This window comes from Trichosurus vulpecula, chromosome 1 (assembly GCF_011100635.1).
Source record: "Trichosurus vulpecula isolate mTriVul1 chromosome 1, mTriVul1.pri, whole genome shotgun sequence".
Lineage (NCBI taxonomy): Eukaryota > Metazoa > Chordata > Mammalia > Diprotodontia > Phalangeridae > Trichosurus > Trichosurus vulpecula.
This window is the reverse complement of record NC_050573.1, coordinates 431601591-431618113: the sequence shown is the minus strand read 5'-3', so window position 1 is coordinate 431618113 and position 16523 is coordinate 431601591. Positions and strand designations below refer to the sequence as shown.

The following is a 16523-nucleotide window of genomic DNA, read 5'->3' as shown; positions in this document are numbered from 1 at the left end:
TTTGAGTGGATCCCTAATTTTATCAAAAGAGGTATCTTCCTCCAGGGGTGCAGGTTGTCCCTGGCTCTGCCTAACAACAAAGTAGGGGTCAGCAGAATTCTGGGAATGGGCTTGTTATGGAGCGGGGAGCAATATATCTGAGAGACCTTCAGCCTGGTCATTTCATATCTGCACCCAGATTCATGCCAATATTGAGTAGATTATTTGACCCAGGGTACAAAGGCACAGAATGGAAAAGTCATATCTTTTTATTCTTTGCACTTCTTTTACACATCCATACCTAAATCCTCCCTAGGTCTATCTAAGACATTGAAAACTTTCCTTAAGATTTTTAATATTTAAGGAATGCCAATCAGGTACTCTTACTTGTTAATCCTTTGCTATTACTATACAGAATCGTAAGAGCATAAATTTAGAGCTGGAAAGGACCTCAAAAGTCATCTTGTCCAACCCCCTCATTTTGTAAATGAAGAAACTCAGGGCCAGAGATGTTAAATAACTTAGCTGATGTCACATAGGTAGTACTTCACCCAAGCCAGGATTCAAACTTAGATCACGCTAAATCAGAGGAAGGATCAAGCACATGATATGTGCTAGGCACTGTGCTAAGCACTTTACAAATATCTCATTTGAATTTGAGTTATTTTCATTCTACTGCATTACTGATTTTTTAAAATTACATATTTTTTGGATAATATCTTTAATGTCACTTTTTACTCATAAATCATCATTGATAATATGCTTCAGTTTACTTATATCCAACTCGTGTGTCTCCATTGATTTTTAGATCAGTTTTGATTGTTTGGAGATTGTAGTGTTTTGTGATTCACTACCATGAAAAATGGTGTTAAATTAATATAGGTTTTTATTTCAAGGAACAGCTTCAGATCGTTTCAAAGCTCCATATAATTTTCCAAATTATTCTAGCTCTTTTTATATGGTGATAAGCTAACTTAGTGCCTTACCTTTTCAGCTAGGTCATTGCTTTGTCTTATGTGGATTGTGAGCCTATTTTGAGTGATGAAGGGTCTCAGTAAGAGCTGGGGGGATCCTTATGCTATTCTGGGGCTTGATGTCATCAATGCAATCTCACCTACAAATAAGAACATCTGGAAAATCTATCAAAAATGCTTTTCTAGGAAGAGGACTTATATGTACAAAAATATTTATAGCATCTCTTTTGGTGGTGGCAAAGAACTGGAAATTGAGGGGGTGCCCATCAGTTGGGGAATGGCTGAACAAGTTTGGTATATGTTTACAATGGCATACTATTGTGCTGTAAGAAACGATGAGTAGGATGGGGGTTTCAGAAAAACCTGGAAAGACTGATATGAACTGATACAAAGTGAAGTGAGCAGAACCAGGAGAACACTACACACGGCAGTATTGTATGATGATCAACTGTGAAAGACAACTACTCTGGTCAATATAATGATCCAAGACAATTCCTGGTAAAGACCAGAGTGCAGGCCAGGAGAACAGTGACCATACTCTTCCAGGATCACACCACCTTAGAAACACTAAAAACTTGCAGACTCCCAGAACTAGCTCTGAAATCAGCAGCATGAAAAATCCCAAATCTTGGGACAGTGCCCTCCCTGTACCCCCTGCCCCTTCACCCCAGGTAAATAGAGCCCAACTTGAACATAAGGTTCAAAGTCAAGAAATAAGCTAGAAAAATGAGCAAACAACAACAACAAAAAATTTCACCGTAAAAACCTACTAAGGTAGTAGGAAAGACCAAGATATAAACTCAGAAGACAACCATATGAAAACAGCTACAAAGCCTCAATGAAAAACGTTAATTGGACCCAAGCCCAACAAGTTTTCCTGGGAGTGTTAAAGAGATAAGAGTGGTAGAGGGAAAATGGGGATGGGGAGAGAATGCGTGCTGCAAGAAAATTAAGCAAAGAGAGAGAACAGCTTGGGAAGAAGCTCAAAAAATACTTAAAATAAATCCTGAAGCAAATACAGAATTGGCCAAATGGAAAAAGGTACAAAATCTCGCTGAAGAAAATAATTCCTTAAAAATTAGAACTGGGCAAGTGGAAGCTAGTAACTATAAGGTAACAAGAAACAATAAAACACAGTCGAAAGAATGGAAAATGTTTGCATATGAAGAGAATGTCAACTATTTCATAGAAGAAGAAAACACAACTCACCTGGAAAACAGATTGAGGAGAGATAATTTAAGAATTATTGGACTACCTGAAAGCCGTGATTTAAAGAGCTTACACATCATATTTAAAGAAATTATCAAGGAAAACTGTTCCAGTATCTTAGATCCAAAGGGTAAAATAGAAATTGAAAGAATCCACCAGTCATCTCCTGAAAAGAAATCCTGAAATGAAAACTCCCAGGTATGTCATAGCCAAATTACAGAACTCTCATCTCAGGTCAAAGAGAAAATAATTCAAGCAGCCAGAAAGAAACAATTTATTGTGGAGCTTCAGTTATGATCAGACAAGATTTAGCGGCTTCCATGTTAAAGAATAGAAGGGCTTGGAATGTCATGTTCCAAAAGGCAAAGGAGCTAGGATTATAATCAAAAAAAAAAAACCTACCCAGGAAAACTGAGGGGGCAAAATAGATATTTAGTGAAACAGAGTATACTCAGACATTCCCAATGACAAGACCAAAGATGACTAGAAAATCTGACATTTAAACACAAGATTCTTGAGAAGCATAAAAGAGTAAACATGAAAGAGTAATCGTAAGGGTCTTGATGAAGTTCAACGGTTTATGTTCCTACATGGAAAGATGATACATGTAATTCTAAGAACCTTATCATTTTTAGGGCAGTTAAAAGGAATGAATTCAAGTCAATTATATCGGAATAATCTCCAAAAATAGCAAAGGGTGAGAGAGAAAGATGGATTGGCAGAAGAGAGAGGTAGAATGGGGAAAATTTTCTCACAACAATGGAGGCGTGCAAGGAAGAGCTTGTACAGTGGAGGGGAAAATGGGTCAGGGCAGCGGCAGGCAGTGCTTGAATGTTACTTTCATCAGAATTTGGTTCAAAAAGGGAAGAATATATATACACACTCAGTTATGTATGGAAATGTAACTTACCCAATAGAGACATAAGGGGATAAGAAAAAAGGGAGGGGATGATAGAAGGAAGGGCAGATTAAGAGAGGCAGTGATTAGAAGCAAAATAGACTTTTGAGAGGGACAGGGTAAAAAGAGAGAGTAGAAGAAACAAAAAGAAAATGAGATGGAAGGAAATACACAGTCACCATAACTGTGCATGTGAATGAGCTCACCCATAAAATGGAAGCAGATAGTAGAATAGATTAGAAACTGGAATCCAGCCATGTGTTATTTACAAGAGACATAATTAAAACAGAAAGACACAACATAGAGTTAAAATTAAAGGGCTGAAGCAGGATCTAATATGCTTTAGCTAAACTAAAAAAAGGCAGGGGTAGCACTTCTCTCAGAGGAAGCAGAATTTTAAAGGGATAATTTGTAAAATTACATTTTACTAAGAGGTACTATAAACAATGCAGCAGTTTTTTCTGATAAAAACCTCATTTCTCAAATATATACTGAATATAGAGCTGAGTCAAATTTATGAAAATAAGAGCTGTTCCCCAGTTGACAAATGTTCAAGGAATATAAACTTTTCAGAAGAAGAAATCAAAGCTATCTATAGTTATAGGGAAAAATGCTCTAAATCACTATTGATTAGAGAAAGGCAAGTTAACAACTCTGAGGTACCACCTCACACCTATCAAAATTGACAGATGCTGGAGGGAATGAAGAAAAAATAGGTACACTAATCAACTACAAAAGGAGTAGTGAACTGGTGCAACCATTCAGGAGAACAATCTTCGAATTACACTCAAAGGACTATAAAACTGTGCATATCCTTGGACCTAGCAATAACACTACTAGGTCTGTTTCCCAAAGAGAAAAAAGCTAAAGACCTCTAAGTACAAAAATATAGCAGCTTTTTGTGGTGGCAAAGAACTGGAAATCAAAGGAATGCTCATCAGATGGGAAATGGCTGAGTAAATTGTGGCATAAGATTGTGATGGAGTATTATTGTGCTGTGGGAAATGATGAGGGGGATGGTTTCAGAAAAATATGGGAAGACTTATATGAACCGATACAAAGTAAAGTGAGAAGAACTGGGAGACCATTGTGCACAGTTACAGCAATGTTATAATGATGATCAACTTTCAAAGACTTGGCTACTCTGATCAATACAATGATCCAAGACAATTTTAGAAGACTTATGAAGAAAAAATGCCATCCACCTCCAGAGAGAACTGATGAACTCTGAGTGCAAATTGAAGTATAATTTTCTGTCTGGATTTTTTTCCCCCATTTTAAAAAATAATTGTGGCTAATATTGAGAGATTGCATGATGTTTTATGTATAATTGATTATCATATTGCTTGCCGTCTTAGTGGGTGGAGGAAGGAAGGGAAGGATTTGGAACTGGAAATTTAAAAAAAAAAGGATCCTGAAAATAAATAAATAACAATAAAATTTAAAGAATGAATGGGACAAAAAAAGTGTCACTGTGAATATCTTTGAGTAGAACCTTTCTCTCTGTTTTAGATCTCTGTGTATTTTATGACTACTAGTGACAACACTAGATCAAAATTCAGTCTACTAAATTTTGTAGTTTTGTATGAAACTGCTGTTTTATAGTCAACATATAATAAGCAAAGGAAAGTGGCCTAGCTGTACCAGATCTAAAATTGTATTATAAAGAGACAATCATCAGAACTATTTGGTCTTCTCTAAAAAATAGAGGGGTGGGTCAGTGGAATAGGTTAGGTACATAAGATACAGTAGTCAATGACTATTACAAACTACTGTTTGATAAATCCAAAGACTCCAGCCTCTGGGATAAGAACTCACTATTTGACCAAAAAATTGGAAAATAGTATGGTAGAAACTAGGCATTGACCAGCATCTCACACAGTATATACCATGATAAGGTAAAAATGAATACTTGACTTAGACATAAAGAGTGATACCATAAACAGAGTAGGAGAGCAAAGAATAGTTTATCTGTCAGATCTATGGAGAAGGGAAGAATTTATGACCAAACAAGAAATAGAGCTTTATGAAATACAAAACGGATAATTTTGATTATATTAAATTAAAAAGTTTTTGCACAAACAAAACCAGTGCAACCAAGATGAGAAGAAAATAAAGCTGGAAAACAATTTTTACAGCAGGTGTTTCTGATAAAGGCATCATTTCTCAAATATATAGAGAACTAAGTCAAATTTATGCGAGTCATTCTCCAGTTGGTAGATTGAACAGGCAGTGTTCAGACAAAATTATAGCTGTCTGTAGTCATATGAAAAAATACTCTAAATCACTGTTGATTAGAGAAATGCAAATTAAAACAACTCTAAGGGTACCACTTCATACGTATTAGATTGGTTAATATGACAGAAAAGGAAAATGATAAATGTGGGAGATGATGTTGAAAAATTGGGACACTAATTCATTGTTGATGAAGTTGTGAACTGATCCAACCATTCTGGAGAGCAATTTGGAACTGTGCCCAAAGGGAAATCAAACTGTGCATACCCTTTGATCCAATAATACTTCTACTAAGTATATATCCCAAAGAGGTCATTAAAAAAAAAGAGGAAAAGACCTACATGTACAAAAATCTTTATAGCAGCTCTTTTTTGTGGTGGCAAAGAAATGGAAACTGAGGGAATGTCCATCAGTTGGGGAAAGGCTGAACAAGTTGTGGCATATGAATGTAATGGAATGTTAATGTGCTATAAGAAGTGATGAGCAGGTGGATTTCAGAAAAAACCAGGAAAGACTTACATGAACTGATGCTGAGTGAAATGAGCAAAACCAAGAGAACACTATAGACAGTAATAGCAACACTGTGCGAGGATTAACTTTGATATACTTAGCTCTTCTCAGCAGCAGTGAACGAAGACAATTCCAAAAGACTCATGGTGGAAATGCTATCCACATCCAGAGAAAGAACTATGAAGTCTGAATGCAGATTGAAGCATACTATTTTCACTTTTTTTTCCTGTGGTTTTTACTTTTTGTTCTGTTTCTTCTTTCACAACATGACTAATGTGGAATATGTTTAACATGTATGTACATGTATAACCTAAATTAGGTTGATTACCATCTCGGGGAGGGGGATGGGGAAGGAAGGAGGGAAGGAGAAAAATTTGGAACTCAAAATCTTATAAAAAATGTTGAAATCTTTGTTTACATGTAATTGGAAAAAAAGTAAGATACTATTTTAAAAAGACATAATAAGCGCAACAAAATCTTGTATTCTTTTTTTGAAGGGGGGAAGGCAGGGTATTTGGGGTTAAATGACTTGCCCAAGCTAGTATGTGTCAAGTGTCTGGGGTCAGATTTGAACTCAGGTCCTCCTGACTCCAGAGCCGGTGCTCTACTCACTGTGCCACCTAGCTGCCCCAAAATCTTGTATTCTCTACACCATCAGTTATTTGTATATTTTTATCAAATAGATTTTTGTACAGGTAATTCCTGTAAAATTGTATAGAAATGAGAAAGTAGATGTATGGATTGGTAGTTGACTTAATCTCTCATGGTCTCTTCCTTCTCTAAATCTATGCTGCGTGAGTATTGACCCTCATCACTTTGTTGGGACAGGGTAATAGCATCTGAATTTTTCTGGTTTTTTTTTTTTTTTTTTTTTTTGTTTCTTGGTCTCTTTGAAATGTCTTGGAGTATCAAATAGATACTGGTCTGATTATACAGAATCAGCTCATTTTTATGACTTACATGTCGGTAACCTGTCATTTCCTTTCCTGTTAAGTTATATTTAATTTTTTGTAGTGGTGGTTGGTGCTTACCATGCCCAGTGCCTTTTGACTGTCTTCTTGAAGACAATATTTTAAATATATAGTTTCAAAGCTTTTGAGTAGCCTTCAAACTTTTGCCTTCTTTCATTTCCTAATGTTAAATCTTATTTTTTTTTATCATATTCCTGATGTCAGTGTTCATCTAGAAGTCATCAAATGTCAAGGCGTATCTTGACCTGATTTAGAACAGCTTAAGTTCTTCCTAGAATTTCTCTACTTGACCCTCTGCATCAGAATTATATAAAGTCATAGTTGGCAGGTATCCAAGTGTCCTTCTAACCTAACTTAGACTTGAAGAAGATTCCATGATGAGCATCATCCAGCCTATGATTGAAGACCTCTAGTGTTAGGGGAACCTGCTACCTCTCCAGGCAGCCTGTTCTACTTTAACATAGTTATAATCATTTAACAGCTTTTCTTTATATCAGGCTTAAATTTACCTCTGCACATTGTACCCTTTATTCTTTCTGTCTTCTGAGATCACAGAGGATGAACCTTCCAAATGACAGCCCTTCAAACGCTTAAAGATGGCTATTGTGTCTCTGGTTAGGTCTTTTCTTCAGGCTAACCATTTCTCATTTCTTTAACAAGTCTTCATGTGGCATGAACTCTAGGCTCCACATACCACACTGGTTGTCCTGTTGTGGAGGCCTTCCATTTTATCAGTTTCCTTCTTAAAACGGGGCACCAGCGCCGGACATAAAGCTCTAGTTACAGTCTTGTTAGTACAGCAGAGCAATCACTTCCTTATTCCAGAACATTCTGTCTTTCAATGCACTGCAGCTGTTTTGGTTGCCATATCATACTCTTGATTCATATTGAACTTGAAGTTACCAAAACCCTGGATCTTCTTTCAGACAAACTGATCTCTAAGCGTGCCTCTCCCATCTTGTCAATTTGATTTTAAAAATTCAGTCGTAAAAAGGCAAATGGCTTCTGTGTTCCTTGACATCTTTTTTTCTTTTTTTTTTTTTGGAAGGGAGAGGGCCAGGCAGTTGGGGTTAAGTGACTTGCCCAAGGTCACACAGCTAGTACATGTCAAGTATCTGAGGCCAGATTTGAACTCAGGTCCTCCTGACTCCAGGACCGTTGCTCTATTCACTGTACCACCTAGCTGCCCCATTCCTTGACATCTTAATTGCCTTTTGACTTAAAAATGAAACCATTGCCACTAGGTCCTTTATATACTCCTTCAAGGTGAGTCTGTGTGCTGCCCTTTAATTTAGCTGTGTTTTTATATATGTTTAAAGGCTTTGTTTGTAGCAAGAATGCAAATATTGACACGATTCAGTACTCCAGTAGTATATAACCTTTTTGCTATTGGACAGTGGTCTTACTTTCTGTGTACTACCAGTTAAAATGAATGTTTTAGAAAAAAACCCCGCATAATCCTTGGACTCTCTGCCTTCTCCCTGTCATCACTGGGAAAGCAGGAGGGGGTGCCACACAAAACAGGACTCAATTTTGTTTTTATCTACTTAATGGAGTGCCACAGCCAAAGAATCAACCAGTGTTTTAATGGTCTGCTTACTTATGGTAAGTCTTTCTGTACTCAGCCTAGTTAACTGTTAGCTATCAGATGCCATGATTATAATAATCATAATAGGTAACATGTCATGCTTTAAGGTTTGCAGATGCTTACATTTATCATCTCTTGATTTTTACACTACCTTTGTCTGATAGATGCCTGTTATGTTCAAGATGAGGAAACTCATGATGTTAAGAGAAATTTAGTGACTTGTCTAAGGTGACACATCTAGTAAGTGTCTGGGACAGCATTCCAACTGGTTTCCTTGAATCCAAATTCAGAATTCCTGCCAGCTCCCCGAGTTGCCTCAGAACCTTGCTAGATTGGAAGAACCTGCTCAATTCACATTTCACTTTCATTTGGGGACCTTTCTCAGAGTACAGTTATCCTTTCCATGTTACTGGGGTTAGGGTCATGACGTCCCGGCAATCTGGAAAATCTGTGTAAAACTTTTTGGCCCTCCCTTCATACCAGAGAAGAATTCTGAATTATTGTGGCATTAAAAGATAAAATATGTTGATATTATACAATGTTATGCATATATTTTATGCATTTCTAGTTTCTAAACTTTGTTGTCTTCTGGCCTTTGCATGTCATCTGCTGCTTCTACAAAACTCAAAAATTTCCATTTAATTTCTTATGCCAACCCACCATATGTTGAAACTATGATGGGGAAAGTTGTGACATGGAAGGGATAACTGTATATTTCCCATAATAATATCACAGTTATTTAATTTTGGGGGCAACTTTCTCTTCTAAGTTACAGTGAAAGAGCAGGATCTTGATTGGTACAGCGTACAGAGAGAGAGTTAAGGTGCGTGGATGGCCCAGAAGCTGATATAAGGAAGTTGCCATTAATGAGGAGGAACTCAAATGATGTAGTGTGGCCATTGAGGGCCCTGTAGTGCCAGAGAGGGCAGTGACAGCCTAGCCCAGCATCCCAGTAGAACTCAGCCTTAGTAGCTCCTGGATTTGGAGTCAGAGGACCTAGCTTCACATTCTGGCTCTACCATTTGTGACATCTGTGGTCTTGCGCAGTTCACTTAACCTATTTGGGCCTCAGTTCCTCATTGATAAAATTGATTGATCTTCATTGATAAAATGAGGGGGTCATAATCAGTGAATTCTTAGGCTTCTTTCAGCTCTAAGTGTATGATCTTAGCATGTAGTTCCTACTGTGTGCCAGGCACTTTGGAAGTCCTGGGAATACAAAGAAAGGAACTCCCTGTAATTGGAGAGACAGCATACAAACAATTATGTACAAATGAGCTTTAGGCAGGATAAATAGGAAATAATCAGCACAGGGAAGACATTAGAATTGAGAGGGATTTGGGAAGGTGAAGGCTTCCTGTAGAAGGTGGGATTTTATCTGAGCTTGAAAGGACACAGGAGGCTTAAGTTTTATTGCTGTCTTATGTTTTTCATATTATTCATTTCCTGTTATGACCCTCCCTCTTAACCCCCTGCCTCCTACTCATAGAATCAGACCAGATTATAAAGAAAAACAAAAACCAATTGGACACAGAGTGTGTGGGTTTTTTTACTCTCCATCTTTTCACAGCTTTAGTCCTTTATTTCTCTTCAGAGAATAAAGTATTTCATTATCTGTTCTCCATACTCAAGATTAGTCATTGCATTTTATGTGAATTAAGTTTTAATTTACCTTATTATAATCATTTGCATATATTCTCTGAGCTTTCTTCACTTTGCATTAGTTCAGATCTTCATTTCTTAGAATTCCTCACAGTCATAGTTTTTTATATTATAATAATATTGCACGTATTGTAATTTGTGCAGTTTTTGGTCAATCTGTGGGCAGCCTTTATTTTCTTTCATTTTCTTCCTAACACGAAAAGTGTCACTTCCAATATTTTGGTATTTATAGAGCCTTTCTGTTTTTGAATTTTAGAATATATTTGCCTAGTTGTGGGATTCTAGGATCAAAGACTATGAGTAATTTGATGACTCATTTTGCATAATTCCAGATTGTTTTGAGTTCATTATTTCTTTGTCAAAATATTGGCTTTCAGTTTTTTTTCTACCTGATCTACCTATCTTCATGACAAAATAATATTTGAAGTATGTTGTGAATCTGTTACATCAATTAAATAAATTCTCTTTAAAAGATCACAATTTTTCATCTAGTTTATGGTACTTCTAAGTCCTACCTTGGAAAAAATAATCAACAACATATTCATGGAAATTTTGTGTCAGGACACTTTAGGGCAGGTAGGTGGTCTGGTGGATAGAGTGTTGGACTGGGAGGCAGGAAGAAGTGGTTTAACCTTGGACAAGATGCTTCAACCCTTTTGTCCTCAGATTTCTCATCTCTGAAATGGGGATAATAACGACCCCTGCCTCATATATTTGTTATAAGGATCAAATGAGATAATGTATGTAAAGAGTTTTCCAAACTTTAAAGCACTATATAAATGCAGCTATTTTTTTAATGTCAGTCAGTAGAGAAAAAAAGAATGTTATTTAGCTTATGGAATGAGCCAAACCAATATAAACTACATCAAAAAAGCCACCTTGTATTTTGTGCTATTTTATAAAGTTTTTAGTGACTAGAATTCACTTTTAATGTATTAATGCCACAATTTTGTTTTCAGAGCATCATTCGCTGTGATGAAGATGAAGCCCATGTTGCATCAATGTATTGCACTGTTTGTGCTACTCACTTGTGTTCGGAGTGTTCTCAGCTTACTCATTCTACAAAGACCCTCGCAAAGCATAGGCGTGTGCCTCTGGCAGATAAGCCTCATGAGAAGACCATGTGCTCCCAGCACCAGGTGCATGCCATAGAGTTTGTTTGCTTAGAAGAAGCTTGTCAGGCCAGCCCTCTTATGTGCTGTGTCTGCAAGGAATATGGCAAACACCAGGGTCACAAGGTATTTATTTTTCTTCATTATCATTACTTAGCTTTGTAAATTAAAAAAGAGATCAGCTGGCCAATTAGTTCCCTATCCTTCAGCCCATAGAGGTAATAGGAAAGAGAAATATTGAAATGGTCAGCTGGTTGGCAATAACAACATTCTTTTATAAAAGAAATGGAAAGATCAAGTCGTTAAGTTTAATTTCTCAACTTCCCAACAAAAATTTTAGAAAAGCTTAATTTTCCTTTTTTGAAGAAGTCCTCCAGCATAGAATGCCCTCCCTTTATCTTGTTCCTTTGTCGATGTATATGTAACGAATGGGATTCTGACAACAATACTGTGCCAAAGCAACATGCTCTCGTTCAGCTTTCTTAAATGGACATGTTTAGATTCATTTAATTTTGGTACTCAGTAATCTCTCTCACAGGTCATTCTTCAAGAATAACAATGTAAATTTATTCAAAATGACACAAATTGCATCGCAGTGATTTTGGGGAAATTTAACTCCAATATAGGCATTATTGCTATTTTTTTCATGATAATTAACTTAATGTGATAGCTACTTTGCATGGAGAACTTAGCTTTTTTTTCCCTATTCGTCTCCCTTTGTGTGCCTCCAAATCTGTTGGTCTTTTCTTAGTCCTCATCCTCCTCACCATTCTCAGATCTGGGCCTCAATTTGTAATATTTGACACAATTGACTCCTCTCTCCTCTTGGATATTCTCTTCTCTCTAGGCTTTTGTGATACTATTCTCTTCTGGTTCTCTTTGCTCCTTTTTAGTTACTTTTGCTGAGTCATTATTATCTGTAATCCCCGCCTCCCCTTCCCCCCACACCCCCATCTCCATAGATAAACTCCTAGAAAGAAACATATTGTCCCTTGCGTGTCCTTTTAAGTTTCATGTATTTTTTTAACCTATAAAATATATAGATGTTAATGTTACCCTTCCCCCATCAGTCATGTTGTTCATTCAGTTGTTTGTCATTCATGTCTGTCTCTTCATGACCTCATTTGGGGTTTTCTTGGTAAAAGTACTTGAGTAGTTTGCCATTTCCTCCTCCAGCTCATTTGACAGATGAGGAAACTGAGGCACACAGGGTTAAGTGACTTGCCCAGGGTCACACAGCTAGTGTCCGAGGCCAGATTTGAACTCAGGAAGATGGAGTCTTCCTGATTCCAGGCACATCACTATATCTACTGTGCCACCTACCTGCCTATCTCTCATAGTAAGCTTGTATTAGAAATATTCTTTATCCTACTATGTTTTTCTCTGTCCTTCCTTTGTCTAATAAAGATTTCTTTTATATATAGGAAAGTGAATTGAGAAAAGAAAAACATAGAATTGTTATGTTGTCTTCTTTAGAAAATCTTACTATGAAAGGAAGAGAAATATACTTTGAAGATTAATTTGTATAGCAATAAGCTTGTTTTTGATGCCTGGAAAAATTCTACAACATAATAAAGGGATGGTTAATGAACATCTAGAAAAAAGAATTAGTGCTCATAAAAGGTTAGCACAGCTTCACCAAGAAAAGATCGTGACAATATCCTGATGCCCTTTTCTCACCAAATTATTAAGCTAGTTTATCAGGAAAATGCTATAGATAATAGTTTATCTAGATCTAATTAAAGAAATTGATAAATCTCATTCTATTCTTGTAGAAAAGGGGGAGGTGCATTTAAAGGTAGGCGAATGGCCTGGCTCAGAAAATGATCATCTTGGAAGGAGGTCTTCAGATAGGTGCCTCAGTGATCTGGGCTTGGTTTTTGGTATTGAACACATTTATAAATTATGTAGATAAAGCTAGTGTAATTTTAGTTTGTATTAGAAGAGGCATAATGTTCAGGAGTAAGTGACATTAAGAATATAATGACATTATACTTTGACCTGTTCAGACTGCATCTGTAGTTTTGTGTTCAGTTCCACGTACTGTATTGTAGAAATGACATTGATCTACTTGAGAGTGTCCAGAAGAAGGCAGCTAGGATGGTAAAAGACCTTGAGTTCATGCTACATGATAATTGACTGAAGGTATGGGCCATGATTATTAGTCCAGAGAAGGAAAATTTAGGGGGGCAATTATAGAATCTTCAAATTTTGAAAGGATTCAATTATCAGGTTGATTCTGTTGATCTATGATTTGCAGATCTAGGAGAAAAGTTGCAAAGAGGGAAAATACTGGTTGGATATAAGGCAAATCAGACACTTAATGATATCCAAAAGTGGAACTAGTTTGTTTGGGGAGATTACACTTTTGAGAAACATTTAAGCAAAGAATGGATGACCACTTTTGTGGGGATTCTTGCTCAGGTGAGGAGGGTTAAGACAAGATGGACCCTAAATGCCCTTTCAGCTCTGAGATTCTGGAAACATGTGAACCTGTGTTACGTCTTTCCTCATTCTTTTTGTTCACTTCCATTATTAAGAGCATGTTTCTTTGTGGTCCTTTAGAATGTAGGTCATGATATGTAAGAATTTTTAATGTAATCAAACCATACTTGTAATCTTTTCAGCACAAATTTCATTTTGCTTTTTATAGCATTCAGTATTGGAACCAGAAGCAAACCAGATACGGGCATCAATTTTAGACATGGCTCACTGCATACGAACTTTTACTGAAGAAATCTCAGATTATTCCAGAAAATTAGTTGGAATTGTTCAGCACATAGAAGGGGGAGAACAAATTGTGGAAGATGGAATTGGAATGGCCCACACAGAACATGTAAGATTTTCTCCCCATTAACTTTCAAGAATGGATAAATGGTATCTTTGGATTAAGAGGGTGACCATCACAGAAGTGCAAATTACAGTTTAATTTATAGCCATGTTAATCAAACTAACGTAAATTGGGGCCGTCTGAAAACAGGATACTGTAGTATACAATTTCACCTTTTAAAAATTTCTTAAAAGCAAAAATTATTTTTAAAAAAGAAAGCAAAACAACAATACACCACCACAAAATCTAATTTTCTGCATAGGTACCTGGTACTGCCGAGAACGCTCGATCCTGCGTCCGAGCCTATTTTTCTGATCTACACGAAACTCTGTGTCGTCAGGAAGAAATGGCACTGAGTGTTGTTGATGCGCATGTTCGAGAGAAACTGATTTGGCTGAGGCAGCAGCAGGAGGACATGACTATATTGTTGTCACAGGTTTCAACAGCCTGTCTCCACTGCGAAAAGACTTTGCAGCAGGTATGTGGTTTAAATATAGTCAGTTTATAATCTTTTTAAAAGTTAAATTTTCTTAATAACTTACATCACATACATTTCTAACTGTATTTCTCCCTCTTCCCCCTTCCATTAAGTCATCCCTTATTATAAAGATAAAAAAAGAGGAAGAAAAATGTCCAACAAAACCAGTATTTCAAAAATATATCAGAAATATTTGATGGAAATGTTTCACACCCCAGTCACCTCAGCTTTTGCACTGAAACTGGGAAAGGTATCTTACATCTCTTCTTTAAGTCTGGTCCCGGTAACTATAATTTCTTAGTGTTCACTGTCAGTTGTCGTTTTCATTGTCGTAGTCATTGTGTATATTGTCTCCCTGCTTATACTTCACTTCGCATTAGTTCATATCTCTTCTTTATAGTCATCATTTTAATCATTTCTTGTAGCCTAGTAACATTCTATTATATTCCTGTACCGTAGCTTGTTTAGCTATTCCCCAGTTGATGTCTCTACTTTGAGAAAACTACCTTAAAACTTCTACAGTAGAAAAGATAAAAATCCTTTCCCTAATTTTGAGATTTTATTTACTATTTTTCCTTTTATTTATAGTTATCTCTTTTTTTCTCTTGTAGTTCAGAATCTCCTTCCTCACTTCCCCTCCAATTTCTTATGTTTATTAGTTTTCTTTTTTTGTACCTTTTTCTGGAAAAAGATTTGTTTTTTGTTCTCTTTACTAATTCCTTTACTTTCCTGTCTATTCAGGCTGCTAGGTGGCACAGTGGATTGAGTGCTGGGCCTGGAGTTTGGAAGACCTGAGTTCAAATCCAGCCTCAGACACTCTCTAGCTGGGTAATCCTGGCAAATCACATAACCTCTGTTTGCCTCAGTTTCCTCATCTGTAAAATGGAGATGATAATAGCACCTCCCCACCAGGAGTGTGAGGATCAAATGTGATAATCATTGTCGTAGTGCTTAGCATGGTGCCTGGCACATAGTAAGTGCCATATAAATGTTAGCTATTCTGAATTTTTCCTCTCTGATTATTTAATCTTTTTGTGTTCCTCATGTTGCTCACACCTCTGAAGTGAAAGATTTATGGTCTTTCTCTTTTAGCCATCTCCTATTATTTATCATCTTAGATCTTGCCATATGATCTCTTCCTATTTTTCCATTGTGCCTCATTCTTAGAAGTGTTTATTTGTGAGGGAAATAGTATAGGTAAAAGCATTGCAGCATGGCATAAATTACCTTGTGTCGCAAATTGTGCAGTTCGGTCCTTATACTCCTTCTTCTCCCTACGGTAATTGCTTTCTTTCCATGGCCGTGATAGCTCATCTCTGAGTCTGTTGACCATCATCTCTCCTCTTTTCGGGGTGCCAGTTTCCCCTAGGAGGCGGCATGTCTCTTCTCTTGGCAGCATGAGGCACAGCACCCTCTCAGAAAAGTTTGACTTCCAGTGTACCGATTCCACCCCCCTAACTTAAACCCACCACGAGGTCTCCATATCTCATTGCAGGTATCCTCCTCTTTCACCATGGCATTGCTCATCAGTAGACTTCTCTTCCCTTCCCCTCCCCACCATTGGGTTGAACCCTTCCCTTTTATTCCCCTAGTCTCAGTTTCTCTCTTCTGCCATCTTTCCCATAGAAGCCAACATTCTTTCAGTGTTCATCCATGGACATGACAGTAGATCACCTATTCCCTTTTATTCCTTTATCTCTCCTCTCTCCATTCGTACATCTTATTCTGCAGGTTTGTCCCACAAAATACATTTAAAAACCTCTAAGGAGCTGGTTTGCGGTTTATAAACATCATGGCGCCCCAGAGGGGCAGAAGCTTCCTTTTCATTCTGTTTACAATTGTATCCCTTTTGTCCTTCATGATCTCACTTATTAAAAATACTCTATAGGTCACCTTTTACTTTAAAAAAAAAATCTTAAGCCCACAAAAAAATGAACATTTCCATATACAAAGTAGGCAGAAAAAAATATTGAATGTGAAGTGAAGTTTCTTTTTTGTGTAACTTAACTTTTACTTTTAGTTATATATTGAATTTAACATGTAACTTTCTTTTTTTATCTTTGTTTTGGAAACTCCA

The 16523-nt window shown here is 36.8% G+C and overlaps 1 protein-coding gene across 2 annotated transcripts in view; it reads left to right on the top strand.

Annotated features, from left to right (window-relative positions):
- TRIM23 (tripartite motif containing 23) overlaps nucleotides 1-16523 on the top strand; it is a 65740-nt gene that overhangs the window by 21740 nt on the left and 27477 nt on the right. For both annotated transcript variants that reach the window (XM_036762069.1, XM_036762076.1), the window contains 3 exons: nucleotides 10986-11264; nucleotides 13792-13974; nucleotides 14231-14446. In XM_036762069.1, coding sequence (XP_036617964.1) covers nucleotides 10986-11264; nucleotides 13792-13974; nucleotides 14231-14446 — 678 coding nt within the window. The remainder of the gene's footprint in view (nucleotides 1-10985; nucleotides 11265-13791; nucleotides 13975-14230; nucleotides 14447-16523) is intronic.